At 41.5% G+C, this 25448-nt stretch overlaps 1 protein-coding gene across 46 annotated transcripts in view; it reads left to right on the top strand.

The window, feature by feature from the left end:
* TPH2 (tryptophan hydroxylase 2) overlaps positions 1-25448 on the top strand; it is a 365498-nt gene that overhangs the window by 15863 nt on the left and 324187 nt on the right. For all 46 annotated transcript variants that reach the window (XM_064283865.1, XM_064283862.1, XM_064283861.1 and 43 more), the window contains exons 3-6: positions 20-169; positions 3356-3539; positions 3649-3749; positions 10033-10100. In XM_064283865.1, coding sequence (XP_064139935.1) covers positions 20-169; positions 3356-3539; positions 3649-3749; positions 10033-10100 — 503 coding nt within the window. The remainder of the gene's footprint in view (positions 1-19; positions 170-3355; positions 3540-3648; positions 3750-10032; positions 10101-25448) is intronic.

Genomic DNA, 25448 nt, shown 5'->3' with positions numbered 1-25448 from the left:
TTTCTCTTCCTTCCTGAAGCTAAATAAAGCTAGCTCTGGCAAAAACGATGACAAGAAAAGCAAGGGAAGCAGCAAGAGTGAAACTGCTACTGAGAGCGGCAAGACAGCCGTTGTGTTCTCCTTGAAAAACGAAGTTGGTGGATTGGTGAAAGCCCTGAGACTCTTCCAGGTGAATGTAAAATATCATTTACATAACTTTCAAAGTCGCTGTGCACTTGGTCACAAACCTGCCATCTAGTATAAAACATTACTGAATCAATTTCTGGATAATGTGTTGAAGGAGTCAAAGAAACCAAACATCATGAGGCTTTATAGGAAGAGTTCGCCTGGCGAACAATGAAGGAAGCAGATTCATGTGGACTATGGTTTATTAATTCAGAGTTAGGCTGTTAGGAACTCGGCAGACTGCTGCCAGGTGAGGAAGTCAGTAATTCAAAGTTGTGACCCTAACACCTGAAAATGCAAACACAAAAGGAGCCAAACAGGGTTCCTCTTAAATATCAAGAGCCCGCAGGATGATTTGATTTGTGCACACGTCCTAGAAACATGTTTATCGCACAAAGTGAGATACATGAGTGTAGGCAGTTGGCACTCCGCTAAGCCTCATTGTTTCATGAACTTGTGTCTTTTTTGTAGACATGAGACACACTCCTCATAGATGTGTGGTAGGGTTAGCTCTCCCTTTATCTTGTAGACACGCAGTGGCCTTTTCCCAGGTCCAAATCAGTAAGAGTTGAACCTCAGGAAGGAGCCTGGTTGCGAATGGGGCTAGAAAAGCCCAGAGAAGCTGTGGCCTTCTTGCCAGGGTATGTCTGATGACTCCCCTACCCTTCAGCAAGCACCCTCACTTACAAATGCATTTTACCTGGGGACATTGGCTGCTGATTTGAGCAAAATAATGAGCCTAGCTCTGCGAGGTGCCTTGGGCGGTTCTTACAGTGGAAAGATGGCCTAAATTGCTGTCAGGGGATTCAGACCTGTGTTCTCCTAACTTGGCTGATCACTAACTGCTTCCAAAGTTCAGCTTCTTCATTTGCAAAAGAGCAATAATTCCAACCTAATAGGGTTGTTGTGATGAAATAATACGAGTGAAAGTGCTTTGTAAAGGATGCGTAATCATGATGCCTCGATGATGACCATAGAGGGGGGGAAAAGCCACCTGATTTGATGATATATTTCCTCATTCTCTCTTGACCTCAAAGGAAAGATCAGGCACCATAAATAGAGGTAATGGAAATCTGGAGAAATCTTTTATATGTAATTGTATCATCGAGGGCTGTCTTCATACAGTGTCCAAAGGCAGGCCAATTCAATTTGACAGCTGGATGCAGTGGAAAAATCCCTGGAGAAGGAGTTAGCAGCTGTAGACTAGAGTTTTCACTTTGCCCTCAGCTGGTCAGGGGGCTTTAGCTAAACCACTTAACCCATCTGGACCTCGGTACTTAACCCATCTGGACCTTAGTTCCCTTGACTAAAAATAGCTACTCTGCCTCAATCAAAGGACATTAAAAGTCCAAAGTGGCACAATGTATAGGAGAAAGTTTCTTGAACCTTGAACTTAACATTAGTCTTATTTTTATTAACAGCAATTGAGAAAATGTGGGTTTTTGCAAAGGTTAATAAAAACATAGAAATAGAGACCTTTTCCTGGTCACAGGACTAGTTCATTTATATAAGAGAGGATGCTGATGTGGTCTTACTCTGGCACTGGAAACTGCCTGTTCTGTTCCTATACAGGACTGTATCAGGAATTGTGCTGAGAATCAGAGTGTACCATCTGGAGTGGTGGGGAGGTGGTGGAGTAGAGAGAACTTAGTCTTGAATTAAGGAAGTGGAAAGGAAACCTACATCACTTGGGAAATTTAAACCTTATTTTTAAGTAATAAGTTATTGCCCTCCCTCTCACACCTTATTATAAGGAGACTTCATCCCTGAAATTCCTTGTGGGCAATAGTTGCAGCAACACATCCTTGGATAAAGCCAGCCTGGAGGTTGCTGAAGGAGGACAGTTACCAAGTGACCCATTTAAGGTTTTTTTTTTTTTTTTAACCCTTGTTTTGCTTCTTATGGCCCCCTAAGTGAGGTCCCTGGGTGATGCAAATGATTTGCGCTCGACTACTAACTGAAAGGTTGGCAGTTCGAATCCACCCAGTAGTGCTTTGGAAGAAAGGCCTGACAATCTAATGCTGTAAGATCACAGCCATTGGAAATTTCATGGAGCTCAGTTCTCTGCTGAAACACATAAAGTCTCCATTGATTGGAATCAATTTGAAAGCAACGGGTTTTGTTTTTGGTCCCCTAAGTAAGTTTTCTTTAAGTAAGTTATTAGTTTGTTTGCTATTTGCCTTCAGAGATCCTCTTTTCACTACTTTTCTTGCTCCCTCTTCTTTTCCTACAATGTGGGCTACAATTTGACGTGTGTTTCCCAAACTTTGGTCCTTTTCATATCGCTTTCTGAATGTCTAACTACATTTGCCTGCCATCTATACTATTTACTTACTTTTTAAATTATTTTTAAACTTTAGTTCACAAGTAAACCTTATATTGCTATAAAATCAAGGTTTGAGTTTTAGCTATGTTTTTGGAAATATATATATATATATAAAATATATACATATATATATATATAAATTGTAACCCTTTTTTTCCCCCAAATAACCACCAGAGGATGTGGACCACCCTGGGAAGTGATGATTTTTACAATTATAATACATTTTATCTCTCCCTCTCTCTCTACCTACCTATCTATCTTTCTATTTTATGTAAATCTTTACATGTATCTTTTTATACCTCTTTATGGAGTCCCTGGGTGGTACAAACAATTAAGTGCTTGACTACTAACCAAAAGTTTGGCGATTTGAACTCACCCAGAGGCACTTAGGAAGACAAGCCTAGCAATCTAATTCCAAAATGTCACAGCCTTGAAAACACTGTGGAGCACAGTTCTGCTCTGCACATGTGGGGTTACCATGAGTCAGAATTGACTCTGTAGTAACTGGTTTGGTTTTTGCCATATGTATGTGTAAATCTTTATATGTATATATTTTATATATCATACATAAATTCTTATGTATATATATTTCATGTATCTTTATATATCTTAAATACCTCTTCTCTTTTTTAATGAGGTAGGAAAACCTACACACAGAGACATAAATATACAGTTAGCTTATTAATAGAGACAATGGTTGGAAACATTTTCATGTTGGATTCAATCAAAGAACGAGGAGATTGTCTTTTCCTGTTTTGTGGGCACTTGGCACCTTGTTGCTTAACAGTTGAACAGGAACAGCCTGTGTCATCCCTTTTATCATGCTCTGAAGGTGATTTAGAGATGTTGTTTATGTTTTTACAGGAAAAACATGTCAACATGTTACATATTGAATCGAGGAAATCCCGGAGAAGAAGTTCTGAGGTTGAAATCTTTGTGGACTGTGAGTGTGGTAAAACAGAATTCAATGAGCTCATTCAGTCACTGAAATTTCAAACCACAATTGTGACACTGAATCCGCCAGAGAACATTTGGACAGAGGAAGAAGGCAAGGCCAGTTTTTGCTTGTGGGGTGATTTTGCACTCTGACAAATTCTGCTGGGGGAAAACGCCATCTGTGAGCTAATATTTCTGAACATGCATTGTGTTTTCCACAGAGCTAGAGGATGTGCCCTGGTTCCCCCGGAAGATCTCTGAGTTAGACAAATGCTCTCACAGAGTTCTCATGTATGGTTCTGAGCTTGATGCTGATCACCCAGTAAGTGTCCAGTAAAATCATTCCACATGTGCTCTTTGAGCTCTGCCCTTGTGCCTGGCAGTGTGTGCCATGTTCTGTGCTGCCGTGCTTTCTTGTAGAGCAATTTATTAATTATTCTCCATAGCTGAGAGCAGACCTGTAATTTATGAAACTTCCCTGCACACATGCTTGGCTAGAAACAGGTTAGAAGGGTGACATTTCCACATAATATTTATTTTTACAAGGGTTGGCTAGAGGAGGAGATTCTAAACCTTGGAGAATATTTCTGTAGAATTAGACAGCCTGACATATACTTGCAGATGGTGACCCTTGGAAATACAATGAACTGAAATTGATCACACCTCTGGGAAACTAGGGAAGACTTGGCATTATGGGGGCTTGGTGAGAGAATAAAATTCTCCTTGCTATTTCCCTTGACTGGAGGTAGTTAGGAGTCGAGTAATGTGGTTGACGTCAGTCTCAATGGAAAGGCGGAGGGTTTTAGAACAAGGCCATGATGGAAGACACATCTCTTCCCATGCCTACCCTGAATCTATCTACCGCCATCACTCCACTACTTCAATAAAAATGACCACCTTTAAAGAAATACGATACCTGGGTAAGCACTTCCCATTATTTTTCCCCCTTTACATCAGTTTTTATTTAACACAAGAGACCTGGAATGTCTTTACAGTCAGAATGAAGTATAGCTAATAGTCGGCAGAAGTAAGCAATGCACTCATTCATTACAGGCATATTTTTTTCTTCCTGGTACACCTTGTCTAAAAATGGACAGGTGAAAGGGAAAAGCCCAAACAGCTTGGTCATGTTTATAGAGGCCTTCGTGGTCTGACGGTAACAGTTATAGATATTTATTTAAAATGGAGAAAATCTGGGAATCTGACAGTGTGATTATACTCCATGCCCACTCATTGCTGTCCAGTCAATTTTGACTCATAGCAACCCTACAGGATCAAGTAGAACTACACCAAAGGTGTAATCTTTACAGAGGCAGACTCCCACATCTTTCTCCCGTGGAGCGGCTGGATGGGTTTGAACTGCTGATCTGCATGCTTATGCAATGGTTCTCAAAGTGTGGTTTCAGGACCAGCAGCATCAGCATAACCTGGGAACTTTTTTTTTTTTTTTAATTTTATATTGTTGTTGAGAGTATACATAACAAAACATACACTAATTCAACCATTTCTACATGTATAACTCAGGGACATAGATTACATTCTTCCATTTGGGCAACCATTCTTACCTTGCTCTCCTGAGTTATTCCTCTCTCTTTGACATAATCGGGAACTTGTTTTAGCAAGCCTACACTTAAGTTTGAGAACCACCACTTTAAAGGAACTATGACAATTCCAACAAGAGGGAAAATTATAATCACATCAGTCATTTGGCATAATATACTTTCAAATAAATGGCCAAACAGACCTAATTCAATTGCTTATTTTCCAAAGGCTGAACTCACTCAAAGACATGGTATATTACTTGCCAGCATAGCCTAAAATTTTAGGCTATTGGAAGTAATATACACGTAAGGCTCCTTAGAAGACCATTAGAAAAACATTCAAAAGGGTCTTTAATAATCTTGTCTGTTAGCTTCCTCCTGCTGTCCCCCCAACCCCTGGGCTTGGAATTGGCACAGGTGCCTGTATGAAGGATTAGCAGTATTAGACACCAGTTGTTAACTTGCAGGATGACCTTGGCAAGTCACTCTACTTCTGCACCTCAAGTTCTTTACGTAAAAAATGGAAATAAAATGCTTACTGACCTCAAAGGGGTGTTAGGAAAACCTAGTTAATAAAATGACTGGAAAGCATTTTGGCAAGAGTAAATGCTTAATTCCAGGAATGGAGGTGCTGTATTAAATCCTCCACACCAGTGCCTGGACAGGAAAGGGTTTCTCCCTAACCTGCTGTTTCCAAATGCTCCCCTTAGTCTAGTTTGAAAATTACTTAACTTGGAGAAAGGGGTTCAGCCATTTTAATGGAACAACCACAGGAACCGCTGACCTTGCTGTGAAAAAAATCTATTCTGCCATCCAGTGCAAATTTTCCTGTGCTTAATTTTAATCCATTACCCCTAATTACACCCACCTATGATACCTTCTCTTCTTTTCTGTTCAGCCACTTGAAGTGATTGCAAGTCCTTAGCAATTCTATACTTCAGTGATCTTTTTTTTTTTTTTTTAACCATTTTTCTTTTGTAAGCACTCCAAATGTTCATTATGTAAAAGTTTGATAATGGTAAGTTGGTGTTTCTATATATTATTTTTTGATGAGGATGGAAAAAGAGCCTGAGTACTTTTTATGCCTTGGAATGCTCTAATCTCAGTCTTGAGTCGGACACTGGGACCCCTGTAATAGCATAGCTCAGAAAGGGCTTAGAATACAAGAATCAGGTGGCCAAGGTTCACTTTGTTGTCAGCTGCGTAGAGTTGGCTTCCTGACGCATGGCGCCTCCATGCACAACCAAATGAAACACTGCTTGGTCCTGCACTGTCCCCATGTTCAGTTGCAGATGGGACCATTGTGACCCATAGGGTTTTGTAGCTGGCCAGGCCTTTCTGCCTAAGGCTTTCTGGAAAGGGTTACATATCTAGGTCCATGCCTTTCCAACGGTAATAAACACACAAATCACCTGGGGCATCATTTAAAAAAGTAAGACGTGATTTAGTAGGGCCCAGGTGGGGCCTGTGATTCTGCATTTCTAGCAAGCTCCGAGGTGGGGCTTATATGGGAGGCCCGGGGACCTTACTTTGAAGAGCAAGGATCTAGACGGGGAGGGTCTTCAAAGCATGGTTCAAGGTGCTTGTTAAAATGCGGTATCTTGAGGCTCACCTGAAACCTGTTGAATCAGAACTTTCAGGGAAGGGACCTGGAATCTGCATTTTAAAGGGTCTACAGGAGATTCCGATCAGCTCTCAAGTTTGAGAACTAATATCCAAGCTCAGTGGTTCTCGCCCCTATCTCCCCATTCAAATCATCTGGGGTCCTCGCTGAAAACATTGAAATCAGGATCTCTGGGCAATTGTCCAGGCTTGGAGTATTATTTAAAGCTTCCCAGATGATTCAAATATGCCAGTAGGGTTGAGCCATTTGGGTTAGCTATTTGATGAGTGCCAGTGTAAATTTAACTGAATACTTTAGAGTGCAGACTGGGTCTTCAATTCTCCTTGATTTAAATGGAGGGGGGGGAGGTGTTTGTATAACAGGTGCTTCCTAGGCACTAGGGTTGCCAGATATAGCAAAAACAAACAAACAAAAAAAACACAGGATGCTCAGTTAAATTTGAGTTTCAGATAAACAAATAATTTTTTAAGTATAAGTATGTACCAAATATTTCATGGGACATACTAATACTAAAAAAAATTATTGTGTATCTGAAATCCAGGTTTAACTGGGAATCCTGTATTTACTTTTTCTGGCAACCCTAGCCCGGCTTCAGTCCAGAATGGGTGGCCAAAGAATGCTGTGTCTCTAATTGTTAGTGTTGTTAGCACCCCTGTTTTACTTGCCAGTCCATGGGTCAACCCAGGAAGCTCTGGACTACCCACGACACTTGCGTGATCACCACCACACTAGGCTAATAAGGCATGATGAGTAAATTACTCTCCTGCATGCCTGGAAAATGTGCAGGTGTTTAGTCAAGATTCTTCAGAAAGCCTAGCAGATTAGGATGCTGTTACCATGGTGTCTGGTCTGGCAGAACCAGGAAACAGATGCTGCGGTTTTCATGACTCTTTCCCTTTTGCGATAGCCCACATTTTTTTTTGGATAATAAAGATGCTTGGAAATCTTCAGCTATACCATTGCAGGTTGTCAGGTTTCACTCATGTGTGTTGAAACACTTTTTAGATTGACCATATCTACCCTCTACATCACACACACCAGCTATCATCGAGTTGACTTCGACTCATGGTGACCTCATGTGTGTCAAAGTAGAACTGTGCTCCATAGGGTTTTCAGTGGCTGATTTTTTAAAAAAATTTTTTATTGTGCTTTAAGTGAAAGTTTACAAATCAAGTCAGTCTGTCATACAAAAATTTATATACACCTTGCTATATGCTCCTAGTTGCTTTCCCCCTAATGAGACAGCACATTCCTTCCCTCCATTCTCTATTTTTGTGTCCATTTGGCCAGCCTCTGACCCCCTCTGCCCTCTCATCTCCCCTCCAGACAGGAGCTGCCCGCATAGTCTCATGTGTCTACTTGATCCAAGAAGCTCACTCTTTACCAGTATCATTTTCTATCCCACAGTCCAGTCCAATTCCTATCTGAAGAGTTGACTTTGGGAATGGTTCCTGTCTTGGGCTAACAGAAGGTCTGGGGACCATGACCTCTGGGGTCCTTCTAGTCTCAGTCAGACCATTAAGTCTTGTCTTTTTATGAGAATTTGAGGTCTAGATCCCACCGCTCTCCTGCTCCCTCAGTGGTTCTTTGTTGTGTTCCCTGTCAGGGCAGTCATCTTTTGGGTTGTCAGTGGGCACCATCTAGTTCTTCTGGTGTCAGACTGATGTAGTGTCTGGTTTATGTGGCCATTTCTGTCTCTTGGGCTCATAATTACTTTGTGTCTTTGGTGTTCTTCATTCTCATTTGATCCAGGTGGGTTGAGACCAATTGATGCATCTTAGGTGGCTGCTTGTTAGCGTTTAAGACCCTGGACACCTCAGTGGCTGATTTTGCAGAAGTAGATAGCTAAACCTTTCTTCTGAGGTACCTCTGGGCGGACTCAAACCTCTAACCTTTTGGTTAGCAGATGAGTGCGTTAGCAGTTTGACCACCCAGGGACTCCATCTATCCTCTACAGCAGGAGTATTTACCCTTTTTTTAGGTCAGAGACCCATATGTAAATGTGATTACTATGGTCACAAATTTTTGTATACACACATTTTTAGGGGTTCACAAGCTTGCCTATGAAACACAGTTAAAAAAATTCCTGATTCATAGCACAGGAAAGAAAATGCTAGCTTATGAGTTGTGGTTGCTTTGTTTGCACAGGGTGTTCAGGTGATCTCAGAGGACGTTCTCTCCGCCCCCTCCTATTAGTAGTCCTCTTGTCATTCCCAAAAGAAAGGCCTTTAACCATGGAGGTTCTTCATTTATGTCCAGCAGATACAGTCCTGTGAGGATTTCTGGCCTCAAGACCTGTTCTTTAGGTGGACAAGAGAATGGGGTGATTTTTCAGTGAGTTTGAGGTTCCTCTTGAACAGCCCACCTGTACCTGGCAGAAATGTCTTAGTTGCAGCAGAGGCAATCTAGGCTGTTGTAGACCTGGTTCCATTCTCCTATTCTCAGATCTCATAATCCAGGTGACTTGGCCTCCATCCTTGGGGCGGTGCTTGGTCCCTGGTTCTCCTTTTGGGTTGCATAGATAATAAAATAAATTGACACAATTCCTCCTGGGCTTCCAGCGGTATGAAGAAACAATCTCAGAAAAAATTGAATATCTGAAAGTACATGAAGGAAAGGAAAATGGAATGTCTGTTGAAGAGAGGAGAGATTTTTGAGTAAACCAGAAATCCCTCTCAAAAGGATCCTACTTGACTAAAGAACGACAGATGTGGTTTTTCATTTTCCAGGTGCATGGTGATGGATGAAAGTCTAAAGTTGGCTAAGACTAATTAGAACCATAGGAACTCAATGTGGAATGGAGCTAACCTGCTACCCTGCGCATGAGTCCCTTTATAACTGATTTTGCATTGTGTGGCTGTAGTCATAAAATACAGCAAAACCTCTTTAATTCATACTAATTTGGATATTTGATGATTATTCTGAATAATAGAAAGTTTAATAAATGTACCTTTATTAGTCATCTATATAAAATAATTAAAATTAGGTTAATTTACTGAATAACCATGTTAAAGGGACCTGTTTTAATAAACAGGAAAAGATTAACTTGTGATTAAGATCAATTACAGGAAAAAAAATGAAAAGAAAAATCAATTACATGTAAATAATACTTGAAAACCAAAAGATACTGTTCATAATATCAATTTCCTAACTAAGCCATTCTGCCTACTTAGTGGAAAGGTAAACTTTAGTCCGAATTCCCAGCACACATCCCAAATTAGAACCGCCCAAATTTAAAGAGCCTTTGCTGTAGTTTTTTTTTTTTTTTTTTTTGCTGTAAGCACAATTCGCTTCTGCCTGTGCCATCAAGATGGTCATCTAAGGATAAGATTTACATTTGAATTGAACACTCAATAAACACCACAGTGATTTTCTTTTAGGCCTTCTGTGGCTAATTTTTCTGCACTTTGTTAAATAACTTAATCTCTTTTCTGTTTAAGGGATTTAAGGACAATGTCTATCGACAGAGAAGAAAGTATTTTGTGGATGTAGCCATGGGTTATAAATAGTAAGTACCTGTATAACTCTTGCTTGCAACTTGTCATTGGCCAGTTAAGAAAAACACATGCTGTGTTAAACAGACCTGTCTTCTCTTCACTTCAACTTTTTCAGGAAACTGAAATGAACCATTTTAAACGCTTGCCAACTCTGTAGGCTTTAAGTGCCAACCTTGACGTTTGACATCCTGGTATAATTGTAAAATAATGAGCCATGTGGGCCACGTGCCAAGTGCTACATTTTCACCATTGTTTTCATAGCTCCACTAAGGCAAAGATCCATTTTTGAACACTTTGCTGGGCCTGGAAAATGTGTTTTAATTTTACTTTTGACTTGACTTTTTTGTAACCCCCTTTAGTGTCCAGCTTCCCCAATGAAAGTAGAGGATTCAGCAAGAATGGTGAAGTGGCCATAATAGAAATGTGTTTGCTATAAATGGAAAGGGAAGCTTCCTGTAAGTTGGAGAGTTTATGAATGAGTCTTATACCTTATCCCGGGTCGGGGTTGGGATGAGAGTGGAGAGCCGTGAGATGGGGATGAGGACTGTGCACAGCGCACAGCGGTAAGTGGCAGTGAGAGGATACATCTGGGACCGCAGTAATGTGGTGTGTTGACTACAGGCCCTCCCTAGGAAAATGGAATGAAGTTAACCTTCTCTGTGTTCTCTGCTCACTAGTGTAACTTATCGGCCATCACGATGCTCTCTGTGCTTCGTCTGGTATGTGATCAGCTACAGAATTTTGTCACAGAACAAGATGTAAATCCACACCTGGCCGAGGAGATTCTTCTTATCCTAGTTGAGACTAATTGAGAAGCTTGACTGTTCTGTAGGGCAAGTTTGTTCGGGGAGAGAATGTAGGACATTCTCTGTATTATGGAGGTTATCAGTGCTTGGTTTCTTAAATTTTTAAAATAGTTTCCTAAAGCGTATGACATCGTCACTACCAGTTGCTGTTGAGTCGCCTCAGACTCGTGGTGACTGCACGTGTGTCAGAGTAGAGCTGTGCTCCACGGGGTTTTCAATGGTGACTTTTCAGGAGTAGATCACCAGACCTATCTTCTGATGTGCATCTAGGTGGACGTGAGCCTCCAACCTTTTAGTTCACAATATGTATGTATGACAAGCATAATATGATACCAAAAGAAAGAAAGAAAGAAACAAAAAAACTCTTTGCCATTGAGTTGCTTTCAACTCATGGCGACCACACAAGTGCTTAACTCCAAGTGAGAGGATCCCTCATTGTGCCTTTCATCGGACCAATCATTTGCTCATTCCTAACTTCACCTGATGCTTTGTGCTTCCCCTCCCTCCACCCAAGCCCAGGCATCCTCCATCCTGTCTCTACCCTGTTTAGAGTCATGAAAACCAGGACTTCTTGGCACATGCTTTCCTACTGTACCTAGTCCATTCTCATCTCCTCTGCTCCAAGCAGCTCCTTCAGCCTCTCCATGGTGACTTTCTGCCCCCTCACAACATCAGTGCACACAGCACAGCCTTGTCCCAGCCCAGCCTCATGCCACCACTCTAGCCTCAGCCCTACCACTCACTAGCTGGGTCTCTCAGTGTTTTCTAGTCACATTGCTATGAAGGCACTGGCACTCTGATATGCTGAGCTCACTTTTTCACACGAGGCTCTGGTAAGTCATTGTGAGCTATAACACTGGGTCCCGCTGGCTCACAGGCCTTCCCGTGAATTAGGGCCTGCTTACGTAGATGGAGGTTTGGGAGGGGTGGGGGCAGGCAGGCCTTGGGGCATGGCCCGTCTGGGACATGGTGAAAGCTCAGTGCCTGGTAGAGCCTTTTCCCTTAGATAAAACAGTTCTGGAGAATTATGTATAAAAATATATATATGTGTATATATAAAACTACATATCTATGTATGTATATGTACATGTATGTGCACACATATGTATATACACATATGTACGTATACATTATACATACACTCATATACATATGTACATATACCTGTATGTATAATACACACACATATTATGTATGTGTATAACTCTATATACCGATATACATATAGGTATATATGCATACATACACATATACATATGTGTATACATACACACATAGCAGATATATGTACATATACATGTATACACAGATACATATATAAAAGATTTTGGCAGCATAGTGATTAAGGGACTATTTTTTTTTTCAAATGTCGCTATTGTGGTGATACTAACAAAACAAAAAAAAAACCCCAAACCTGCTAGTGACCCAATGGTGACACTATTAGAATTGGTATGTATGAGGCAACCAGTTTCAAGGAGCATTGAGAATAGGGAGCTATTTTGTTGTAAAGAAAACCTATTTAGATGGGGATAAGAGGAGAGGAGCATGTATTGTCAAGATGATGAAAGGCGAGGCCCTCAATGTTAACCAGTTTTCATCTGCCACCTTCCCACAGGTAGGTGACGAGTGGGATTGAGGTGTATGAAGAAAAAGGTAGAAACTGGAGAGTGAAACTGATGGAGGTGTTATACAAAGAAGGATTAGGAAGTGCTCAGGCTCCAGAGGCCTGGCTCTCAGTAACTGAATGTTCTGGAGACCAAAGTAGGCAAGAAACTGCTGATTTGCCATTTTACAGTAAGAAAAACTCTCATATGACTCATGAAGCCCTTCCTGTTGTCACAAGACCAGAGGGGCCTGCGGGTTATAACCTGAGGGTTATTTGGTGGATGTAAAGTGAAAGCAAATGATGTTTAACTTAAGAGAGTTTGAGGGGCTAGTGGCATACTTTGCTAATGGGATAGGAATGTTCCACATCCAGGGGCTATTATAACCTTCTCCCCAATACTGTTGAGTCCAGACTGACTAGGTAAACTAACAAAGTGAATAAAAACTGAGGCACTGGAGTCAGACAATCTGGGTTTGTGTCCTGGCTCCCCTGCTTCCTAGCTGGGTGATTTTGGAAAGCTACTGAACTTCACCATGCCTCAGTTTCTTCATATGTGAACTATGGCTGAAAATAGGCCCGGTCTCACAGGGTTGTTGTAAGGATTAAAAAAGGGAATGCGTGTGCTGTGTTTAGTACAGTGCCTGGCATGCGATCAGTTTTCATACGTGTCGACTATGATTCTCACATGTTCCCCCACTCCTTTCCCACAGGCCGTCTTCAAAGTTTCCAGCTGACCCATTGTCTTCTTCTTTAGTTAATACCATTGTTTATGCAGCAGTCTTAACACATGACGTAGTTCAAATTTCCCTACAAGTATTGCTTGCAGGGAACTTCTTCAGTTTCCTATTCGAAGACTTATATATAGCAATGCTTTTCACATTGAACAATGTCCCTCTTTATGCAGAAATTTCATTGAGCCCCCGTCTGTCAGTTTGTTGTACTGTGATGGCTTGCATCTACGATGCTGAAAGCTATGCCACTGGTATTTCAGATAGCAGCAGGATCAACCCTGGTGGACAGGTTTCAGTGGAGCTTCTAGACTGACAGACTAGAAAGAAAGGGTCGGTAAAAACCCTATGGGTCACAACAGAATGTTGAATGATATATTATGGAGGATGAGCCCCTTAGGTTGGAAGGCACTCAAAATACACAATGGCTGCAACAATGGGTTCGAGTACACCAACAATTTTGAAGATGGCACAGGACCAGGCAATGTTTCATTTTGTTGTACGTGGGGTCAACATGAGTTGGAGCTGAAGTGATGGCAACTAACAACAATCATATTCCCATTTTTTTTGTGTGTGTGTGTGAGAAGCTGCCAAAATAGAGATAATAGATTGCCAGTTGCCTTGAATGCTTCTTGTTAGTGGACAGAATGTGGAAGGTGCCTATCAAAGCCAAAACCAAAGCCCCTGCTGTCAAGTCGATTCCAACTCATAGTGACTATATAGGACGGAGTAGAACTGCCTCATAGGGTTCCCAAGGCTGTAATCTTTATGGAAGCAGACTGCTACACCTTTGTTCCCCTGAGTGGCTGTTGGGTTCAAACCGCTGACCTTTCAGTTAGCAGCTGAGCGCTTAATCACTGTGCCACCAGAGCTCCTTCAGATGCCTACCAAAAAAAAGAAAGAAAAACCAAACCAAACCTGTCAAATCAATTCTGACTCATAGGACAGAGTAGAACTGCCCCATAGAGTTTCCACAGAATGCTTGGTGGATTCGAACTGAGAACACTTTGGTTAGTAGCCATAGCACTTCCAGGAGTGATTAAAATCAGGAAAATCCAGGACTTGTAGAAAGTAGAGACCAAAGGATCATTCCTTAATGTTCCTCATGATATCAAGACTTCTTATGAATATAAGCTTGAGACTGGATAGAGGATAGCCAGACAATGTGCGTGTGTGTTTGCAAGCACGCTTTTGTGCCATGTGCATGCTATGGGGAGCCCCTGGATGATGCTAATAGTAAGTGCTTGGCTGCTAACGAAAAGGCTGACGTTTCAAACCCACCCAGAGGCACCTCAGAAGAAAGCCTTGGTCATCTGCCTCCAAAAGGTCACAGCTATGAAAACCTTGTGGAGTGCAGTTCTACTCTGAAACACATGGGGTTGCCATGAGCTGGAGCTGACTTGTCGACAACTGGTTTGGGTTTTTCTTTTTGGCAGTCTAGGGTGCTGGTGGGGGTTGGGGCACAGATACTAACAAATTCCAAGTGGGCCTTGGCCATTGTCTCCAGTTTGTCAGACATTAAGTAAAGTTTCCTTTTAGTTTACAGAAAATAAAGATGTGATTCCTAATTGAAATCGGTATTTTTCTAGTGCTTGTGGCTTTCTGAGTGAGCAAAGGAGAAAGATGTCAATAAAATAATTACTTAAAATAAGCTCATTTAAGTGGCTGTTGGCAGTCGGCTATGAACTGATTTTCCAAACCAAAGCTTGGAACCACTGGTCTGAGGAGTAGATAATTTGAAATTATTTTCAGCATGGGAGGTCTCTGCAAATATAGATGAGTGATAAAAGTAGGAACCATTCTGACATGGGGAGAATGAGTCAATTCCTTGCCGTACTCAGTCAAAGTTTCCTTGGCCCTGAGGCGGACTCAAAGATATGGTCAGAAATATAGAAGAAGGTAGACCATAGATGCTTTTGGGCTGTAGTTGGGACTGGCAGGAGGTAGTCTGAGGTGACTGAAGGTAAGGAAAAGGAAAAGAAATGAAATACAGAATAATATGTATTGAAACCACAGCCAACAAGCCTCTGGGGGATTCGTGCTGAATACTGTATTTCTTATGATAGCCTTGAAAGGATAAAGCAGGGGGAAAGAATCAACACAAGCAGAGAAAAATGAAAAAATTCCACTCTATGATGAAAACACAGCAGGCTCAAAGTCTGTATTACCATTAACCTGAAATAGGAGAGGGAGCGGGGGAAGCGTCAGCACGCTGGGAACTGTCGATAGCTGCCACTCAGGCGAGTTGCTGATTGACAGTGCTGCCAGAAACACGATTGATTACCCAGATGCCTGCAGCTGCCCGCAGACAAGCTTGGCGATGTGGCCGGGAGTGGCGGGGAGGCCTAATTTCTCACCAATAATAGCAGAGGAAACATTCGTTAGTGCAAATATCATTCTCCATAGAAGACCTGAGAATGAATGCTCTGGATGAAGAGGGCACTGTTTCTAACATCATCTTTGAGAGATGGTCCAGCAGGCCGATCACACCCCATCCCCAACACGCAAATAAATGCAATTCTGTATAAACAGAAAAAAAGCACTTCATGATTAGGTAAAGTGCTGTGTCTACAAACTTGCAGTTCAGAGGCAGTGGAAGTACGTGGGGGGCTGATGGCATGTGGAGGAAGAGAAAATTATGACTGTGATGTTGTAGCTGTTAGGTTTGTCTGAAACGATCTAGTTTTCTGTCACTGGCACCTTCATATTTTAACCTTGGCATTGGCTTTGCTGCATTTCTGCGAATTCCACAGTTGCTATATTGTTGGGAAAAAATTTAGTGGCACATTTTTTTTAATTGACTAGAAATAAACAAATTTTTCTTTGAAGGCTATTATAATGATTATTTCTCAACAATATGCACACGTATTTAATTTAATTATACTTTTGTTGGGGGTGGTGGTGGTTATTTCAATCCATTTTACTCTTGGAAAGAAGCCCTGAGCTCTGACTTTAATTATGCCACTCTTGTTTGCTTCAATTAATTTTGAATATTATTGTGATCGTGTTTTGTTATGAATGTACTTGCTTCTGGTTGAAATTAAGGTAGCACGTAAACCTCATGGGGGTGCTTCCTCTTTGAATTATGTTTCTTTTTTTAAAAAATAATTTATTTTATATTTGTTGTTGTGGTTGAGAATATACACAGTAAAACATACATCAATTCAACAATTTCCACATGTACAATTTTCAGTGACATTGATTACTTTTTTTTTGAGCTGTGCAACAATTCTCACCCTCCTTTTTCAAATTATTCTTCCCCCGTTAACATAATCTTACTGGCCCGTAGGTTTCCTATCTAATCTTTCGAGTTGGTATTGTCAATCTGATCCATATAGATAGATCTTAAAAGAGCACAATGCTCGAGGGGACATTCTTTACTATTTAAGCTAAACTATAGTTTTAAGAAGACTTCAGGGGATATTTTTGGTTTAAAGTTTAAGATTATCTCAGGACAATAATTTCAGGGGTTCATCCAGCTTCCATGGCTCCAGAAAGTCTGGATTCCTTGAGAATCTGAGATTTCGTTCTGCATTTTTTCTCCTTTTGAGCAGAATTTTTCTATAGCAACTTTGATCAAAATGTTCAGGAGTGGTAGCCAAGCACCCTCCAGTTCTCCTGGTCTCATGGCAAAAGGGAAAGTTGTTCATGGAGGCAGTTAGCCACACATTCTATTTCCTCCTCCTATTCTTAACGCTCCTGCCTCTGTTGCTTCAAGAAAATAGAGATGAACTGTTGTGCCTTAAACGGCTGCTTGCAAGCCTTTAAGACCCCAGGCACTATGCAATGAACTAGGAGGTAGAGCAGAAGCACTAACCACCATATCAGGCCAATTAACTGGGATGTTCCATGAAACCACCGCCCTGAGCCTCCAAACCAAGGAACCAAATCCCATGAGGTGTTTGGTTGTACGTGAGTGACCTCAGCAGCTATCTTTTGTTTGTCTTTGTTATAAATACATCACACAACTTTTGCCAATTCAATTTTTTAAAGGTATACAACTTATTGACAGCAATTACGTTAATCAACTGTGCAGCCTCACCCTTAATCAATGCGATTTTTCCATCACCATAAACTGATGGAATCTGAAATGTAAGTAGGTAAATGCAAATGTTAAAAGGCACGGTAAACAAGAGAATTTCAACATGGCAGAATTTTCTACCTAAATCAAAGTTGGGAAATTCCCTAATTTGCCCCAAAAGCTCATTTGATTTCAAATTCAGGAATCAAAATGGTTCTTTAACAGCTCTCAGCCTCAGTTTTCTGCTCTGTAAAATGGAGATAATAATAGCTCCTCTGCCTCTCTCTTGGGAGTATTTTAAGGATTAGATGAACTAAATGGAGCATTGTTCTTAATGTACTTTGTTATTATCTTTACCAGTAACAGTGATCCAAGAATCTAGCTCAAAGGCCTGGGGTCAGACCCCCAACCAACTTGGTTGCTTTTGCCCCTTTAGGTCTGAGAGAAGCAGTGCACGGAGTCAAGAGTGTAGAAGGTGGAGCTGGACTGCCTGGGGAGCTAATCCTAGATTTACCATTTACCATTTACCCTGGGCAAATTATTTCAGTAATTTATGCCTCAGTTTCCCTACCTCTAAAATCAGGATAACTATACTACTACTTTACAGGATTATTATGATACTTAACTGAGGTAATATATTAAGAGCACTTAGCACGCTGCATAGGAGGTGCTGCATCAGCATTTGTTAATACAACTTTTTTCTACTCTAACTGATCTCTCATTTTTGTCTACCCTCATGCTCTAACCTCCCCCTTTTATTGAAGTTCTATTCACATAACATAAAACTTAACATTTTAAAGTGAAAAATTCAGTGGCATTTAGTACATTCGCTACATTCTGCAATGACCACCTCTATCTAGTTTCAAAAGATTTTCGCCACCCCTAAAAGAAAACCTGTGCCCATTAAGCAAGTACTCCCCGTATCCACTTCTCATCAGCCCCGGGAAAAGACCGATCTGTTTTCTGTCTCTATGGATTTAGCCATTTTGGATATTTCATAGAGATGGGATCATATATGGCATTTTGGGTCTAGCTTCTTTCACTTAATATAATGTCTTTGAGGTTCATCCATGTTGTAGCATGTATCAGTACTTCATTCTTATTCTTATTTATGGCTGAATAATATTCTACTGTGTGTATATACCAAAATTTATTTATCCATTTATCCTTTGATGAACATTTGGTCCAGACCTTTTTATTACCCTTTGGTTGCCACCCTTCTCCACTTTCCTTGGCTAAAGCTTTCTTTAATCTCTGACTTTCTTCTGGCTTTTATACTGTATTAGTTATCTATTGCTGTTTAACAAATTATTCCCAAACTTATCAGCTTAAGAGAAAGCATTTACTATCTCACACAGTTTCTGATGGTCCCGAATCGGGGAGCAGTTTAGCTGGGTGATTCTGAGTTAGGATATTTTGCGAAGCTGGAGTTAAAGTATTGGTCACGGATGCTTGACTGGGGCTGGAGGATCTGCCTTTAATATTCTCACTCACATGGCTATAGGCAGGAGATTTCAGTTTGTCTCCTTGTTGATCTCTCCACTGGGCTGCCCGAGTAGTCTCAGGACATGGCAGCTTGTTTTCCCAGATCGAGTGATCCAAAAGAGAGAGCAAGGCAGCATACACAAGGCCTATCTCTTCACAAAGACCATCACTCCTGCTGTATTCTCTTGGTTTCCCAGACCAAGCCTGATACAATGTGGTAGAGGACTATACAAGAGCATGAATACCAGCAGGTGGGGTTCATTGGTGGCCATGTTGGAGGTTGGCTACCACATGCACTTAACTTTTTTTCCATTTTATTTATTTATTTTTTAATTGTGCTTTGAGTGAAAGCTTACAATTCAAGTCAGTTTCTCATACAAAAACTTATACACACATTGTCATGTGACTCTAGTTGCTCTCCCTGTAATGTGACAGCACACTTCTCCTCTCCAACCTGTATTTCCTGTGTCCATTCAACCATCTCCGTCCCCCTCTGTCTTCTCATCTTGCCTCCAGACAGGAGCTTCCCAGTTAGTCTTATGTGTCTACTTGAGCTAAGAAGCACACTCCTCACCAGTATCATTTTATGTCTTATAGTCCAGTCTAATCTTTGTCTGAAAAGTTGGCTTCAGGAATGGTTTTAGTTTTGGGCTAACAGAGAGTCCCGGGGCCATGTCCTCTGGGGTCCCTCTAGCCTCAATCAGAGCATTAAGTCTGGTCTTTTTACTAAAATTTGAGTTCTGCACCCCACTTTTCTCCTGCTCCATCAGGTCCATTTTATTTCTTCAAGGCCCTCCTTTACAGCTCTGTCATGGAGGATGCTAGTGCGTTGTCCGCAGAACTAGTCCCTGTGAAAACAGAGGTAGCATGGTATAGCAGAACATGTGGGAGAATGTATAGGTTTTGGAGCTAGATAGAACTGGGTTTGAATTCCTGCTCCAACACTTAGAAGTTCTGTGACTATGGGCAGTGACCTAGTCTCTTTGAACCTCTGTGCCCTAACCTTAAAATGGGGACAATACCTTGCATGGCTGACAGGATTAACAATAATCACAGGGCCCAGAATGCCGACTGGCACAAGGAAGTGTTGAATCAGTGATAACTATGATTATTATGGTCATGTGTTAAGTAACGTCAACATGAGAAATCTCTGAGCCTATTAAAAGTAAAAGCAGACAGTTTTATTGAGGGAAAAACAATTTACAAATTGGGCAGCACAGGGCGAAAGCATAATGTGCTCTGAAGCTCAGACAGTGCAGGGGGTTTTTACACAGTGAAGCAATTTTGTGACCACAATCATATCTTGCTTAATATCAGCTAAGTTATTTTTCAACCTGACACTCCTTAACACATCGTGTGCATTGTGAGGTACATCTGTGCCAGCATGTGTCCTAGAATTGTCTTGGACCTTCTTCCTGGGACACATCCTGCAATGGTCACAAGAACAATTGCCACATCCTTGAGCAAGCATAGCCACATTTTTTCTCAAAAAATTATTTTGCAGGGTACAGTAGAAAGTTACAGGGGTCAGAAGCTGCATCCTTGAAGTAGAAGTTAAACTCATAATCAAAATGGAGTTTGGCTCACACCTAAGTTCAGCCAACTTTCCATGTCAGGTAGCTGAAAATTGGGATTACTCTCACACAGTAGCTAATAGTTCCTTGCTTCCATATAAATCAATTGATAAACTCATTTAAAACTAGTAAAGAACCTTAAGGAGTGAAGGATTAAGGAATTTCAGGCTCCGTTTTGGACTGGCCTATAAACCCATTGCAGTTGAGTCTATTCTGACTCATGGTGACCCTACAGGACAGAGTAGAACTGCCCCATAGGATTTCCAAGGCTGTAAGTCTTTACAAAAGAGGACTGCCACATCTTTCTCCCATGGAGCGGCTGTTGAGTTTGAACTGCTGACCTTTTAGTTAGCAGCTGAGCGTTTAACCACGGCACCACCAAGACCCCATTGGGCTGGATTACAGGAGGTTTTAAAAAATTGTGTGTGTGTGTGCGTATGCACGTGTGTGTACGCACATGTGTGTACATGCACACCTTTCAGGTCTACATAAATCATGCACGTGGCTTGTTTCTTCCATCTGAAAACTTGGCCTTCTCCAAGGTCTTCCCAGGCTGGTGAGTCTCAGTCAAGCTAAGGCTGGAGGGTGCAGGTTGGGGCTGAGCCACACTGGGCCCTGAATGTCTGATAGTAGTAGAAATGTTTGTCATATGTAGACCTCTCAGTTTGGATATTTAGCCAGCTTTAGCTTCCTTTTGTTCAATTCCTGCTATGTGGTAGGCACCATGTTAAATGTGTCACTTATGTTCTGTCATTTAACCTCAGAATAAGCCTTTGAGGTAGGTGCCATTATCGTACTCATTTTGAAGATGAGGAAACTGAGGGTGAGAGACATTAAGTAACTTACTAAAGGTGACACAGCTGACAGTGTCACCTGCATAAGCACCAGTTATTGATGCTTTAATTTCTCTGAAATGGAGTGGTAAATTAAAAAGTAGAACAAAGCCAAATATTTGTAATACTGGGGCTGTTTCCCAGATGACTAGCATAGTTTCTGAGGAAGGTCATTTTCAGGGGTTTCAAGAACATTTTTCTTGTACAATCTAAATCTCTGTCTCTGCCCAAGAGGTTATACCTTTTCTTCTTTTGTTCTGAAGTGGCTGTAGCAACTTCTGCTTGACATTGTTGATATCATACACATGCTGAAAACAGAACTAAATGACTTGGCAGTTTTAAAAGTTATCCTGCTTTTTACAGAAAACCTGTTGCCTTAAAGTAGATTCAGATTCATAGTGACCCTGTAGGACAAAGCCGAACTGCCCTACAGGGTTCCCCAGGCTGTTATCTTTACAGAAGCAGACTGCCACATCTTTCTCCTGCAGAGCGGCTGGTGGGTTTAAACTGCTGACCTTACGGTTAGCAGCCGAGCGTTTAACCACTGTGCTACCGGCGCTCCTTCTCTTTATAAGAGTCCCTGCATATTTGAAATGCACCATTCTGTGAGTATTTAACACACTTAAGGCTTTATAGAGCCAGGACTCAGACCAGCCCTGTCTGACTTCAAGGCTGAGCTGTCTTTTGCAGGTTGCTGGGGACATCTGCCTGGCTCTGGCTGCAGAGCAGAACGGATGTGCCAGTCTTGTGTGGCAATTTTGCTCTGATTGCCCAGGCCCCACGCTCTTCTCCTTCCACCCCGAGCCTGACTCTCATGGGATCTACAGGGAATGGAAATAAACACAGCTGGACTGAGGTTGAAAAACAATTGCCAGGGATTCGCTGCTCTCTGGCTTTTCCTGGTGCCTAGCCTATTTATTTCTTGATTTCTAAAATTGTACCCTTTGTGATTCATTTGCTCTGAGTGTAAGTACACAGCTAAACAGAGACTATAAAACAAAACAGCCCCATGAGGACTAGTGTATTTGAAAAGCGCAATCACCAGCCCGGCACGCACAGTCAGTTTGGGTGAGCTTGTGGCTATTCCACTTGGCTCCATCAGAAAGAGAGAGAGGATTTTCTCGTTCAACACTGGCTGTGAGGATTCTAACCTTCCCTCCTCCATCAAAGCAGAGAAGGGCACTTTTTAGCCACCCTTCTTCCCCTACCCACAGCCCTAAATACCACTTGATGTCAGCAGGAAGCCTGCTAAATGGAGATTTGATAATATGCCATGCATTTTAAGGTGCTTGATTAGACAAATACGGAATTGATGTGCCTTGGAATGAACATACTGGGCTTCCAAGCCAGCATCCCACTTCTTAGGAGGTCTTCTAAGTTTGCTCTTTCTCTGGGTGACTGGGTGGGATACAGACACAGGTCTGTAAAGAAGGAAAGAGATGGACGATCAGACACAGTGTTGGCTCTGGACACTGAGTAGAGCTGTGTTCTACCACCCTGCCTCTCACCTAAAAGTGCCCCAAACCAAAAAACCAAAACAGATGCCACCGAGTCGATTCCAACTCATAGACACCCTATAGGACAGAGTAGAACTGCCCCATAGTTTCCAAAGAGCGCCTGGTAGATTTGAACTGCCGACCTTCTGGTTAGCAACTGTAGCACTTAACCACTATGCCATCAGGGTTTCCTAGTAGTGCCCAGTCCAGCGCATTTTGGAGGTCGCCCCTACACACAGGTAACCATAATAATTTAGCTTTGTTTTTGAGCTGGAGGATTACCGATGCTGGGTTTTTGCCTAGGAGGCATTTGCAATTACTGCAACTTGCAGAAAAGTAACTGGGTGGTTCCACCCCTCCACCTTTCCAGAAACTTCAGTTGACCTTAGCATTTCTCATTTCATGTGAGGAAAGGCATGATTTATGGATCCTGCTTGGTTTCAGAATGTAGCTTAAAGGAATACATTACTAACAGGAGTGGTGAGTGCTACATTACCTATTTTTAGATAGGCGAATCTTAATTGGAAACATAACAAATAGAAAGTAGAGGAAGAATGGGTGGGAAGGCTATGCTTTCTTAACAGGGACAGAACTTAACTGAGGGGATGCAAGGTTTTAGCCTTAACGATGTTTTCTTCATCAGTTTCATTGGCAGATGGTCACCTTGATGAATCGTGGGCTCTATTGTAATGTGGAATCACGCTTTAATTTTTTCTTTTTTTCCTTCTCTGCCTTTTTGAGAGGAGGCACCTTCGAAGGCAAATATGTTTTCTCCCCGCCTGAGCTAATTTTATCCCATTCCATTATCCTCCATTGATTTGCTTTCCCGGGCTTTGAATGAAACTGAGATGTATGTGGCTGTTTGGGTGCTTTGCAACTCCTGCATAAACACCAGTTGTTGATGCTTTAATTTCTCTGAAATGGAGCGGTAAATTGAAAAGTGGAACAAAACCAAATATTTGTAATACTGGGGTCATTTCCCAGATGACTCTAATGGTTTCTGAGGAAGGTCACTTTCAGGGTTTCAAGAATGCCTCTCTTGTAGAATCTAAATGTCTTTCTCTGCCCAGGAGGCCACACCTTTTCTTCTTTTGTTCTGAAGTGGCTGTAGCAACTTTCACTTGACGTTGGTGGTATCATATACAAGTTGAAAACAACAGCCAACGGAATTAAATGACTTGGGTCCTTAAAAAGTCGCTCTGCTCTTTATAGAATTCGCAGCGCATTTGAAATACACAGTTCTTTAAAGTATTCAAAAGGCTTCAGTCTTTATAGAAGAATCATTTTCATGCCAAATGTTTCTCTCTACCTGAAGTTCAGCTCAGTGGTGGAAAGGAAGGGAGACTGAGAGTTGCAAAGAAAAACAAAAGGGAAAATTGATTTGGCAAAGGTTTTTCCTTTTCATTCTCTGGGCTTGATGGGTTTTTTAGGGGTGCGTGAATGCCTCAGTAGGATGTTGTCTGATTATAGTACGCTCTCACAGCTTCGGAAACCATTAACACAGTATGGCCTGGCATAACTTACTGACAAGGACAGCAGATGCACCAAACTCTAATGGGTTTCACAGGGAATGAGGCATGGGTATTTTTGCTTTAAAATGATTTCCACAAACATGAAGGGTTAAAATTACTTCTGCAAGTCTTGAGAGGTGAATGGATTTATACCGAACAGTGCCGTTTTGTCATCTCCCAACCTGTTCCCAACCCTGCAAGGAAGCGATGAAATTTTATTTATTTTTGTACGGCTGGAGAAAGGAAGCCAACTATATTGACTGCCTATTACAGGCACTGGCCCAAGCACTTTACAAATGGCACCTCATTTAATCCTCACGGTATTGTGCAGTAGTATCATTTCCCTCAGTTTCAAATGAGGAAACAAGGCCAAACCTAATGCGGGGTGCGTATTGGGTTTTCCGTACCTACACTGAGGTATAGTGGTTAAGAATGGGGTCGCTAGAGCTAGGCTCCCTGAATCTAAATGCCTGCTATGTCATTTTCTAGCTTTTTGATCTTGAACAAATTACTATGTCCATAAGCCTAAACTTCCTTAGCCATAAAATGGGGATACTAACAGTCATTTAATCACCCTATAAGGTGAGCATTAGAAGCCCTTTGTTGGTGCAAATGGTCAAGCTCTTGGCTACTAACACCTTGGAAGAAAGGTCTGGTGATCTACTTCCAAAAGGTCACAGTCATTGAAAACTCTATGAACACAGTTCTACTCTGAAACACGCAGGGTTGCCATGAGTTGGAATCAACTGGATGACAACTGCTTTGGTTTTTGATTTCAGGGGAGTATTATTTGAAATAATTAATGTAAAAATACCATTATATTTATTTTAAGTATTGTTCCACTTAAATGGATGAATGAATAAATGTTATCATTAACTTTTGTAGGACCATCTAGAGTACCTGTATTCCCTCATCCACCACTGAAAAAGGTCAGGACCCAGTAGTTACCAACATTTGGTCCCTGTTGGGCTAAGATGCAAGATGTATTAGACTGAATTGAGAGTGCTTGGAGTTTGTTAATGAGCCCTAGCTCTGAGCCTCTTCAGCCTGGTGTCCTGAGATTGCTGGCTGTCATTGGAGACTGAGAATTTCAGTTCTTTTCTGTACTTTGTTCTTTAAGTTCAACTTCCTTGTGTGTGTTGAGTGTGCACATATCGATGGATGTTAGACCCATTGTTGTTGCTGCTGATATTTAATTTCATGGCCATTTTTGCAGATGAAAATTACTCCTCTAGAATGTGAAGAAGGCTTTCTGCAAGGTGAGAAAATGGTGGGAAGCCCTACCCTGTGGAGCACAGG

The sequence above is a fragment of the Loxodonta africana genome, chromosome 4, assembly GCF_030014295.1.
Source record: "Loxodonta africana isolate mLoxAfr1 chromosome 4, mLoxAfr1.hap2, whole genome shotgun sequence".
Lineage (NCBI taxonomy): Eukaryota > Metazoa > Chordata > Mammalia > Proboscidea > Elephantidae > Loxodonta > Loxodonta africana.
Note: the sequence above shows the minus strand (reverse complement) of the source record. Positions and strands in the feature narration are given on the sequence as shown.